Here is an 11,601-nt window from a genome sequence, read left to right as displayed (position 1 = left end):
TTATAATTTAAAAAATGTGGGCCAGGTGCGGTGGCTCATGCCTGTAATCCCAGCACTTTGGGAGGCTGAGGTGGGCAGATCATGAGGTCAAGAGATCGAGACCATCCTGGCCAACATGGTGAAACCCCATCTCTACTAAAAATACAAAAATTAGCTGGGTGTGGTGGCATGTGCTTGTAGTCCCAGCTACTCGGGAGACTGAGGCAGGAGAATCACTTGAACCTGGGAGGCGGATGTTGTAGTGAGCCAAGATCACGCCACTGCACGCCAGCCTGGGGACAGAGTGACACTCAGTCTCAAAAAAATAAAAAACAAAATATGGCTCTGTACAATTTTTGTTACAGTTATTTTGGGATTTTCAAATAGTATTTTTGTGGTATATATGATAGAATTCTTAAAATTACAATTTCTGATTATTACGAAGTTTAAAGTTAGTTGAATTCATAATGATGAATAAAGCCACATGTGAGTTAAGTCTCATCCCTTGCACTGTTTAAGAGTGGAGAGTGGGATGTGAGCAGGAGTGCCTGATAAGGAGGCAGTGGGAACTGATGCTAAAGAGCCTTGGGTAATGGTAAGGAGCTTGCATTATTCTTGGAATCAAACCTTCCAACACAAGGAAGGGAAGTGAGATCATTAGGTTTGTTTTTAAAAAACATCTTTCTTGTAGCATTTTACTGAGTGATTTGGGCTTGGGAAAGGTCAGTGGCAGGGCACCTGTTAGGTCATTATTGCAGTATTTCAGGTGAGAGATAAAAAGTCTGAGCCCAGGCAATAGCAGTAAGAAAAATGGGAGTGGTAAGGATGGGGGAGGGGAGCAGTAAACCGAGGGGAGGGTAAGGAACAGGTCTCAGGTAAAAGCAACAGTCCTGGGTGACCAGTTAAACATTGGGGGAGAGGAAAAGAAAGGAGATGAAGTTGCCGCCAGAAAGAGTGGCCTCAGGAGAAACAGATTGTACGGGGATGGGGATGGGGTGGGATGGGCAGAATATATCAGGGAAAGAGTATCCTTGGTGTTGGTTTGGTACAGGTGAGTGGGCCTGAATGACAGTCACGGAAATCCCAAAACATGATATAAAAACTAATGAAATTTGAAAGGTAATAAACATGAAAAAAATGAAAAATTTGGATTTATGGAGGATTTATTTGGCTTCTATTGGGGAATGATTAAGACTGAAGCTAACTACTTGGAAGTTATTGGCATAAAAATGGTATGTGAGGCCAAAGGAAAGGGTGAGGTGAGCCCAAGTAGAGAGGCCAACTTTAAACAACAACAGAAAAACAAAGAAATAGGACACAGAGTTAAATTTGAATGTCAGTTATATGATGAATAATTGTTTAGTGTATTCCATGTTTGGAAGTGTTTAAGACATACTCGTCCTAAAAATTATGTATTATTTATCTGAAATTCAAATTTAACTGGGCGCCATGTATTTAATCTGGCAACCATAACAGGGACAGGACACAGAAATATCGGCAAGGACCAGGCAGGCCTTTCAGATGGTGAGGTGATGTGTGAGACACAGGCCGGTGGCGGAGGCTGGGTGACCCAGAACACCTGTCGCTCATTCTCAGGAGCAGCTGCTACCTACTTCCCACTGATTGGGTTTGCAGAGATGGCCTCGAGGGTGTCTGATATTCTGATATTGCAAAACAGAACAAAAATATGTATTTTAATGTGTATTTAAAATGTATATATATTAAAATATTTTTAATATTGATATTAAAAGTGGTCAATTGGGCTGAGTGCAGTGGCTCATGACTGTAATTCCAGCACTTTGGGAAACTGAGGTGGGAGGATGTCTTGAAGCTAGGAGTTTGAGACAAGCCTGGGCAACATAGCGAGTCCCCATCTCTACAAAAATAAATAAATAAATAAATAAATAAATAAATAAATAAATAAATAAGTCAGGTGTAGTGACTCATGCCTATAATCCCAGCTACTTAGGAGGCCGAGGCAAGAGGATTGCTTGAGCCCAGGAGTTTGAGGCTGCAGTTAACTACGATAGCACCACTCCACTCCAGCTTGGGTGACAGAGTGAGACTCTGTCTCTATTTAAATAAATACGTAAATAAATAAGCTGGGCAAACAATGAAAATGAAAACATTGTGAAATACAAAGCAGTTCTGTGGGTTCCACTGTTTGCAGCCTCTGATCTAATTTCTAAAGAGGGTGTAGCAGGTTTTTTAACCTGTAAATTATGGTGATTGGCAGGTCAGGGTAAATGGTAGTTGTGTGTGGGGAAGAGATGATGGCAACAGGTGTTTTCCTCCTGCAAAAACGAAAATGTGGGAGTGACTTCTCTGGCCATGGCTCCATGGTCTCTCCCCTCAGAGCCAATTTCAGTAAAATTTTTATAGTTTAAAAAATATGGTTCTGAACAATTTTTGTTAGAGTTATTTTGGTATTTTTAAATAGTTTTTTGGTTGTATACATGGTAGAATTCTTAACATTATACAATTATAATGTATAAAAAAGGATACAATTATAATTCATAAAATTATAGCCCCACTGGCCATTCTCCTGTAGCCGGGAGCAGTTCACGCCAACAGGGCTCTACCCCAATGCTGACCTGCTCTACAGGATCCCAGGAAGGTGAGCATAGCCTACCAACCTGTTTGGGTAGTACAGTGATAGCAACTGAGGCTTCCAAGGCTTTCGTCAGAAGATTGTGGGCGGAAACTTCCAGGGGTTTGCTCTGAGCTTCTTGAGGCTTCTCAGCTTCAGCTGCAAAGTGAGTGGGTGTTTCTTTGAGAAGCAGAATCAGAGAGAGACATAGAGAAAGAGAAAGACAGAGGTGTTTCCCTTAGCTATGGAAACTCTATAAGAGAGATCCAGCTTGCCTCCTCTTGAGCAGTCAGCAACAGGAGTCCTGTCCTTGACACCTCAGCCTCTACAGGATTGAGAAGTAAAACCGTTTGCTGGGGCTGGCCTGACTCACCGGCTGCCATGCAGCAGCCCTTCAATTACCCATATCCCCAGATCTACTGGGTGGACAGCAGTGCCAGCTCTCCCTGGGCCCCTCCAGGCACAGTTCTTCCCTGTCCAACCTCTGTGCCCAGAAGGCCTGGTCAAAGGAGGCCACCACCACCGCCGCCGCCGCCGCCACTACCACCTCCACCGCCACCACCACTGCCTCCACTACCGCTGCCACCCTTGAAGAAGAGGGGAAACCACAGCACAGGCCTTTGTCTCCTTGTGATGTTTTTCATGGTTCTGGTTGCCTTGGTAGGATTGGGACTGGGGATGTTTCAGCTCTTCCACTTACAGAAAGAGCTGGCAGAACTCCGAGAGGTAAGCCTGCTGGCAGACTGCTGTGCCCTGGAGGCACCAGGCATAAGGGGGTGGAGGGCCCACTGCCTGGCTTGCAAAGTGCTTTTCAATCCTTTTTTTTTTTTTTCTTAGAAATGGGTTGTTCTAGTTATTCTATTCTATAGGCAGAGAAATGGAGGCTCATAGGAGTGAAGGGAATATTTTTTATTTTGTAAAGAATCAGAGCCCAACAGTTTTTCTTTCCTCAGTTGTCAACTCAGTCTGTTGAACCACTTACTGCCTCATACCTAGTGATTTAAGGAGTAAAAAACAAACAAAACTTTTAAGTTTTGCTTGGAAGTAAATTTGTTCAGATGACCAAACTAAATCTTGAAAATACTTAAAATACTGGTACGATTTCAAATCACAAAACTGAGGGACAGTGAAGCAAAATTGCTTGACCAAAGCCTGAGTCAGCAAAAGTTCTGAGGTATTTGGATTCTCTTTCCAGGGCTTGGTTTATTTGACGATTCTGTCTCTTTTGCTTAAATAATTTTATTTTTATTATGCATCTTTTTTCTTTCTCTTTTACTAGTCTACCAGCCAGAAGCATACAGCATCATCTTTGGAGAAGCAAATAGGTGAGTCCTTTTTCACATGTACATTGAGTTCCTAAAGATGATCCTCAGCACTGAAATATGTTAATGGAATGCCTTATATTCTGTCCTACACTTTGGCTTATGTATACTATGAGAGGAATCCTGGCTAATTCGGAATCTCTGGTCAGTATGATTCCTTGAGCTGCTTTAAAAATGTGAAGTGAATTGAATTGCTCACAATCAATATAGCTGAGCACGGCACACAATTCAAAATCACTTCCGCTTGACTTTGGAAAGAGACACACATATACAACCGTGGACTTTTGCCCCCTGAGCAGTGGTTCCAGGCCTGTCCCCTTCCACAGACACCCTGGTCCTGGCACACATGCCAGTGGCTATGACTTCTGGGAAGAGAAGGCGAAGTGAAGGCAGAGACAGATGTTTCTGAGAAACGTCCTCTCCTCTTTTAAAGCCTCTAAAGAGATTACAGTGAAACTTTATTTACAAAATGTTTTATAGGATGTAAGCTTTTAAAATGTGGCTAATCAATTCCGTACATTAGAATGGTTTTTCTTGAAGTCACTGAGAAGCTGAAGGGAAGACTTCAGCCATCATTCAAAGGATGTTCAGCTTCAGAGGCAGTCATGAGGTACCCTTGATCACAAAGGAAAATCCTTTGTATGGGAGCTAGGGCAAGAAGACGATATGTTGGAACACTGATCTCATGAAATTTCAGGGCATAGTTTTGCAAGCTCTGTACAGATGGATTTTACAATGTGCTTCACTAGCCTAAGATTCATTGAAATTTTAGATTTAGATTTACAATGAGATTCACTGAAGTTTTAGAGTTGGAAGGAAGCTTAGAATATCTAGTCCAGCCATTTCATTTTTTTGGAAGAGAAACAAAATGCCAGACGGATTAGGTGAATATGCCCAAGACCCCTAGTATGGAACTGGGGCTAGAAGGAACACAGGCTCTTGATGCCTTGTCACCTACAGGGCTTTCCGGTACTGGACTGGTGCCTCATGAAGTAGGGAAACTCCTGTCTCTCTGTAGTGAGCATGGAGTGAGAAATAGAGGAAAAGCAGGATACCTCTGCAAAGACTATAGATAGATCTCATCCTTAGAAATTCAGAATAAAGAAGAAGGCAGCACTGGCCATCTATTAAGTGAAGTAAGTTTCAGTTTCTCTGGATGTGGCTACTGCAGGCAACCCAGTCGCCTGTCTACTGTCCTAGACTGTTAAGTTCTTATAGGAGCCACTGTTGGGAAGCTCTGGCCCCTGAGTCTGTGTCCTAATCCTTAAATGTTAGAAAGTCCATATGTACACAAGCAGAGTGGAAATATTTGCTAGAAAAATAAAGCCTCTGGAGGATGTCTCAAATAAGATCATTTTGAAAATCTGTGGAATGTGCCTGGTCTGATAGGTACCTAAGCATTCATCTTTTACCTCCTCTCTGGAGTCAATTTAGTGATTAAAAATCAAATGACCAGACGAGTCATGTCCATCTACCCCAGTAAGCAATTATCTTCTCTAGATCAACCCGGATGAACCAGAAATTGTTAAATTATCACAAGGAAATCAAATCAGTAACTTTACTAATAAGAAAAGACATGCAAACTAAAAATAGGGAACACCAATTTTCATCAAATTAGTAAAGTTAACAAAAACCCAGACTGACAAAGATTTGAAAGAAAAGTGCTGTTTAAACATTAGTTTCAGCCAGTATACATGTAAATTGCTATAACTTTTTCTGAAGAGCACTTTAGAAATACATATCAAAAGCTTGAAACTAATAGTTTATGTTGTAATCCTATCACTAAGAATTTCTCTTAAGAAAATAATCAGAGATGTACCTGAAGATTTATATATAAGGATGTTCATTACTCCCTTATGAGCCTATTTATAATAAACAATCCAGAAGAAACTTGAATGCCTCATACTAGATTAGTTATATACATTATGGTGTATTCAAACAAGCACATAATAAGCAGCAACTAAAAATGATGTATCAGAAGGACATTTAATGCCTTGGGGATTGTGCAGTGTGTATTGTTAGATAAAAAGACAAGTTACAAAAGGATATATTTCGTTTCATACTGACTATGTAACCATGTATGCACGTTTTTATATTCTTAGGAACTAGAAGGTTCTACACACTGACATACTAACAGTGATTTTCTCTGGGAGATACTACTATAGATTATTTATACTTTCTAACTTGTTCCTTTTTACATTTTCCTTTTTTTTCCAATCAGCTAATTAAATCTTTTATTCATTCACATGCGTGAGGCTAGATGTTGGGTGTTGGACGCTGATCGAGGATGAGCCAGCCCAGGGGACCTGTCCTTATAGAGCTTTTAGCATGGTGAAGAAGCTAAACAAAAGCAAGCAAACAGACCATACAATTCCAAAGTTGTACTAAGTATAAGCTGAGAATCCTTTTTAAGGAGGTGTTTATGCTGACACCTGGGGGGTCAGAAGCCTGATGAGCGAAGGGCTGTGTGCATGTGCTGTGGAGTGGGGTGGGGCTGGGGGAGAGCATTTCAACACTGGGAACGGCACATGCAAAAACCCTGGGGCAGGAAGCACTCATCACCAGTGTCTAAGGTATCTCTGCAGTTTATTTATTCCAGCATATGTACAGCAGATATTCTTAGTGAGCATGTTCTGTAAAAATAATGTTGTACTAGGCTCTGTGAGGGATAAAAAGATATGCAACATGTGGTTCTCGGTTCTGTTTCCTGCCGGTGCATGGCTGAATGCCAGATGAGTCGCTCGGGTGGTTTGCGGTGTAGGAATGCAGAAGAGACTCAGTTTTGCCTTTCCTGTTCACTAACACCTCCTTCATGGTGGGTTGTCTTGGGTGACCAGAGAGGTCATGATCGCTCAGGTAATGTTCTCTGTGAATTGGGCCATTCTCACACCATACGTGAGTTTTACAGGCTAATCACGAACCTGACATATTCAAGCATCTCGTGTGGATATTTATTGAGGTCTCAGTTAGCTGAATGCGTTAGCTAAGTGGCAGCTGTCTATCTTGTCTGAAATAGTTGAAGTCAGAGAAATAGTGTCTGTTTTGAGAACTACTGTCTATTCTTCCATTTAATTTATCTGACATTTGCTGGTAACATGCCCTGTGTTAGGAACTGGGCTTCTCTGGTGAATTCAACATATCGTAAGGAACTTGTCATTATTTGAGCGGAATAAGATAATTTATGTAGTTACCCCAGAGAAGAGGAGTCAGAAATGACAAGAGAGGGGAAGACAGAATGATCCTAGATTTCAAAAGAGGGGAAGATCATATTTGATCAAAAAAGGTTTGAGAGGGTTTCCCAAAGAAAGAGGTATAGTCCTTATGGGATGTTTAGGAATTTGACACAGAAATCTGTTTGAAAGAACATTATGGGCAAAAGGCATGGCATGAACAAAAGCACAGAGGAAGGGAAGTGGGGGTACGTGTAGGCCACAGAACTCCCGTTGTGTGGCAGTGCTCAGTGGGAGTAAGGAGATAAGGCTGGACAGATGGGCTGGGATTGTGTGATGGGGAGACTTGTATACAACTGCATCTTCAGGAAGGAGCCATTAAAGGTGTTTGAGGCCTCAGTGATATGAGGTAATTGTCTGAGGACTTAAGATACTTAATTTGGGGAAGATTGTAAAATGTCCCTGGGGGAAGATCTGGTGACACGCAGATAGATTAGTGGTCTTCTTCAGTCTCTTTCCTGTAAGTCTTAGGGACAAGAGAATCAGAGTGGACAGAGCCCTGGAATTGGAGTCAGGAGACCAGGGTGTGGTCCCATCTCTGATGCTGACTAGTTGGATTAGTCACCCAACTTCTAAGCTCATTTTGCAATTGATAAGGGGTGGGACAATACATACCTCAAAGGGTTGTGGTGAGTTCTAAATGCAATAACTGACATGACAGCTCATTATGAATAAACGTTTATATTAATTATTATTGTAACATTATAATTTATGCATGTGTCAATCTTAATTTGGTTTATTTTTTACCTCTTTGTTTCTGAAATATAGACCACGGTGAATCCCGCAGTTCAGACTTACATGATTAGTATATGTTAGACTGTTGCCATTTATGGTTTTAAAATCTTTTTTTTTTAAATGATGGGATTTAAATTCCCACCAAAATAATAGTTGGTATTTCATTTTAACATATATTTTTCCTCTCTCTATGATACAGGTCACCCCAGTCCACCCCCTGAGAAAAAGGAGCAGAGGAAAGTGGCCCATTTAACAGGTCTGTATCTGGAAGGTATGGGTGGGGTTTGGGAAAGCTTTTGGCAAAAGGCAAAATGGCTGCCTGGTTTCCATTACCAGGTGCTAGAGAGTTGTTACTTCCTGGTGACAGTATTTGAACTCAATCATACTAACATTTTCCTTGTCGAGTCAGTCTTATAAACACACTTCGATCCCCTATTCTCTGGGCAAGGCCTTCTAAATTGGAGACCTGGAGCTGATTATGACATGACCCGTGCCCATAAGGAGCTCATTCTTTTCAGTCATTCCAAAGTCCCTTAGGTGATTGGGGGCACAGATCCAAGAGGTGAGAGCTGAGAAGGTGAGGAATGAGGACTTGTTTTAGTCAGCGCTTTCTTGGTGTTTTGGAAGAGCTTCACTCTGCTTTGTCCAAGAGTATAAACAGGAGCAAGAAGGGAGACTCACTCCTGGCACTTGTAGACTTTCAATATGTGCCTGTAAAGTGGAGTGAAATGATATGGTATGGGCACTCCCATTATAAACTCCCAAAAAAATAAATCATAAATAATGGAATAAATATCACAGAAAGTGGTAGGCTATTGTCCCTGGAATTATTTAGGCAGAAATTGTAGAATGATCCGGTCACATCAGCAGACACTTACTCAATACCTGATGTGCACCAATTTGGGGATGTGAAAATGAGTAGCATATGGCTCTTGCCCTCAGGGAGCTTGACATCTAATAGGGAAAGACAGGCATTTATGATAATTTCAGTACTGCAGAGATTTAGGTTATGTTCATGACGTTGTGGGGATACAAAGAAAAGGAAACTGTACCCCAAACTGAGGGGCTGAATAATTCTTACTGCAGGTGAGATGATGGACCAGATGGTCCCTAAGATCCTTCCCAACTTTAGAATTTTAGAGTTCCTTGGATTTGGCTTTTTTCTTCAGGAAAGGACTTCAAAGCCTAGCAGTTTGGGTGCTAGTTCTGAAGATAATAAAATCTTTGTGCTCCAGAGAGCTAATATTTTCTCAATAATTTCTTACTGCAATGGATTAGGCGTATATACTATTGTTCCAATTGTGTGGATGACAAAATAGGACAACAATGTTGAGGAAATTCTGTGATGGATCAAGTTCTGACCCCTCAGCCAGTTCTATACAGGCTGTAATTCTGAGTGGAACATTTGTTCAAGGAAGGGCCCACAGTTTTGCCTTAGAAACTTAGTTTGTTGGATGCATGACTATTCCTGGCTGAAAGCTCCTTTCGGATTTATTTCAGGCAAGCCCAACTCAAGGTCCATGCCTCTGGAATGGGAAGACACCTATGGAATTGTCCTGCTTTCTGGAGTGAAATATAAGAAGGGTGGCCTTGTGATCAATGAAACTGGGCTGTACTTTGTATATTCCAAAGTATACTTCCGGGGTCAATCTTGCACCAACCTGCCCCTGAGCCACAAGGTCTACATGAGGAACTCTAAGTATCCCCAGGATCTGGTGATGATGGAGGGGAAGATGATGAGCTACTGCACTACTGGGCAGATGTGGGCCCACAGCAGCTACCTGGGGGCAGTGTTCAATCTTACCAGTGCTGATCATTTATATGTCAATGTATCTGAGCTCTCTCTGGTCAATTTTGAGGAATCTCAGACATTTTTTGGCCTATATAAGCTCTAAGGAAAGCACTTTGGGATTCTTTCCATTATTATTCTTTGTTATAGGCACTGAAAATGTTGTATTCAGTGAGGGTCTCCTTACATGCATTTGAGGTCAAGTAAGAAGACGTGAACCAAGTGGACCTTGAGACCACAGGGTTCAAAAGGTCTGTAGCTCCTCAACTCACCTAACGTTTATAAGCCAGACAAATGGAGGAATATGACGGAAGAACGTAAAACTCTGGGCTGCCATGTGAAGAGGCAGAAGCATGAAAAAGCAGCCACCAGGTGTTCTACACTCATCTTAGTGCCTGAGAGTATTTGGGCACATTGAAAAGGACACCTTTTAACTCACCTCTCAGGGTGGGCCTTGCTACCTCAAGGGGGACTGTCTTTCAGATACATGGTTGTGACCTGAGGGTTTAAGGGATGGAAAAGGAGGACTAGAGGCTTGCATAATAAGCTAAAGAGGCTGAAAGAGGCCAATGCCCCACTGGCAGCATCTTCACTTCTAAACGCATCTCCTGAGCCATCAGTGAAGCTAACATAGAAGCAAGGGAGATATTCTGGGGACTCATTCCATTCCTAACACAGCCTGTGTATTTCCAGTGCAATTGTAGGGGTGTGTGTGTGTGTGTGTGTGTGTGTGTGTGTGTGTGTGTCTAAAGAGAGAATATAGATATTGTGAAGTACATATTAGGAAAATATGGGTTGCATTTGGTGAAGATTTTGAATGCTTCCTGACAATCAACTCTAATAGTCTTTAGAAATCATTGATTGTCAGCTACTGAAGATGTTTTCCTATAATATAATAAATATTTATATATATGTTGTGCTTTTTGGTTAAAGAAAACATATAATAAAAAGTATATGTTAGGATACAAATAATTTTTAGAATTTACTAATACTTGAATTTTTTTGCTTATTACTTCTTTCCTCCATGGTTTCTTCATTCATTATGATGTCAGACAACTTTAAGAAGAATTTACTGGGGTGAGAAGAATTATGAAGCAAATCTTTCTGCCTTTGCCAAGGCTTCCTTCTCTCTATATATTTTCTTTCCTCTTCACCTCCCAGAGTTTCCGTTACCAATATTGTGACCAGTGTTAAGCTTACCCAACTTTCCATGGATTTGATGAGAAATTATATTTTCCTGAAGGCAGAACTACGGCACAGTGGAAAGGGCACACACTTTGGACTAAAAAACTTAGATTTGAATCTTTGTTCTTCCATGTACTGCCTAGGTAATCACTGGTTAGGTCACTTGACCTTCCTTGAACAAAAAAAGAGCTGAAAGTATCAGACATATAGAATATCAAAAAATGGTTTCTACCACTACTAAGCCATCCTGTTAGAGCCACTTCATTCTCCAGAGGCCACTGATCTGTGGGATCCATGTAAACACCTTGTTTCTTGTATTCTCATGCTTGTCATTCACAATGGCCTTTTCCTATTTTATTCAACCACTCGCTATCATGGGCTCTCCCTAGACTTTGTTATCATTAAAGATTATAGTAACTCCTTTGGAATTTGATTTTAGGTGTCTTATTTTCACAACATCATCTCCTATTATTCCAGTGGAATTGGTCCAATATTTTCTTTTCTAAAATATTTTTGAAAATATTGAGACTTCTAATTGATAAACTTAATTATTTTCTTATACATACATCAGCTCCTTCCACATCTTGACTTCTATGTCCAGCATAAATTTCATCATCTGTCATGACAACCAGTACCTTGGAAAGACTCTCAACTCCAAAATACTCTCTTCCTCCACTGTATTCCCCTTGCAAAAATCTTATTTTCTTTAAGCTGTCATCTCAGAAGTTGGATGTTGCTGAACAAAAATTACCCAAACAGGCTTCCTAGTTT

At 41.0% G+C, this 11,601-nt stretch overlaps 1 protein-coding gene across 1 annotated transcript; it reads left to right on the top strand.

Moving 5' to 3' along the window:
• Window positions 1-2,751: 2,751 nt before the first annotated feature.
• On the top strand, window positions 2,752-10,614 carry FASLG (Fas ligand). Its single transcript, XM_050767938.1, has 4 exons — window positions 2,752-3,295; window positions 3,849-3,894; window positions 8,056-8,112; window positions 9,357-10,614. The coding sequence occupies exons 1-4, from the start codon at window positions 2,951-2,953 to the stop codon at window positions 9,749-9,751; spliced, it is 843 nt and encodes a 280-aa protein (XP_050623895.1). The 5' UTR covers window positions 2,752-2,950; the 3' UTR covers window positions 9,752-10,614.
• The last annotated feature ends 987 nt before the right edge of the window (window positions 10,615-11,601 follow it).

Source organism: Macaca thibetana, chromosome 1, assembly GCF_024542745.1.
Source record: "Macaca thibetana thibetana isolate TM-01 chromosome 1, ASM2454274v1, whole genome shotgun sequence".
Lineage (NCBI taxonomy): Eukaryota > Metazoa > Chordata > Mammalia > Primates > Cercopithecidae > Macaca > Macaca thibetana.
Note: the sequence above shows the minus strand (reverse complement) of the source record. Positions and strands in the feature narration are given on the sequence as shown.

Bases quoted from the DNA above. Each gene is read 5' to 3' on its own strand.
- FASLG (XM_050767938.1), top strand. From the start codon at position 2,951: ATGCAGCAGCCCTTCAATTACCCATATCCCCAGATCTACTGGGTGGAC. The intron at 3,296-3,848 runs GTAAGCCTGCTG...CTCTTTTACTAG, and splicing joins AGCTGGCAGAACTCCGAGAG to TCTACCAGCCAGAAGCATAC. The intron at 3,895-8,055 runs GTGAGTCCTTTT...TCTATGATACAG, and splicing joins ATCTTTGGAGAAGCAAATAG to GTCACCCCAGTCCACCCCCT.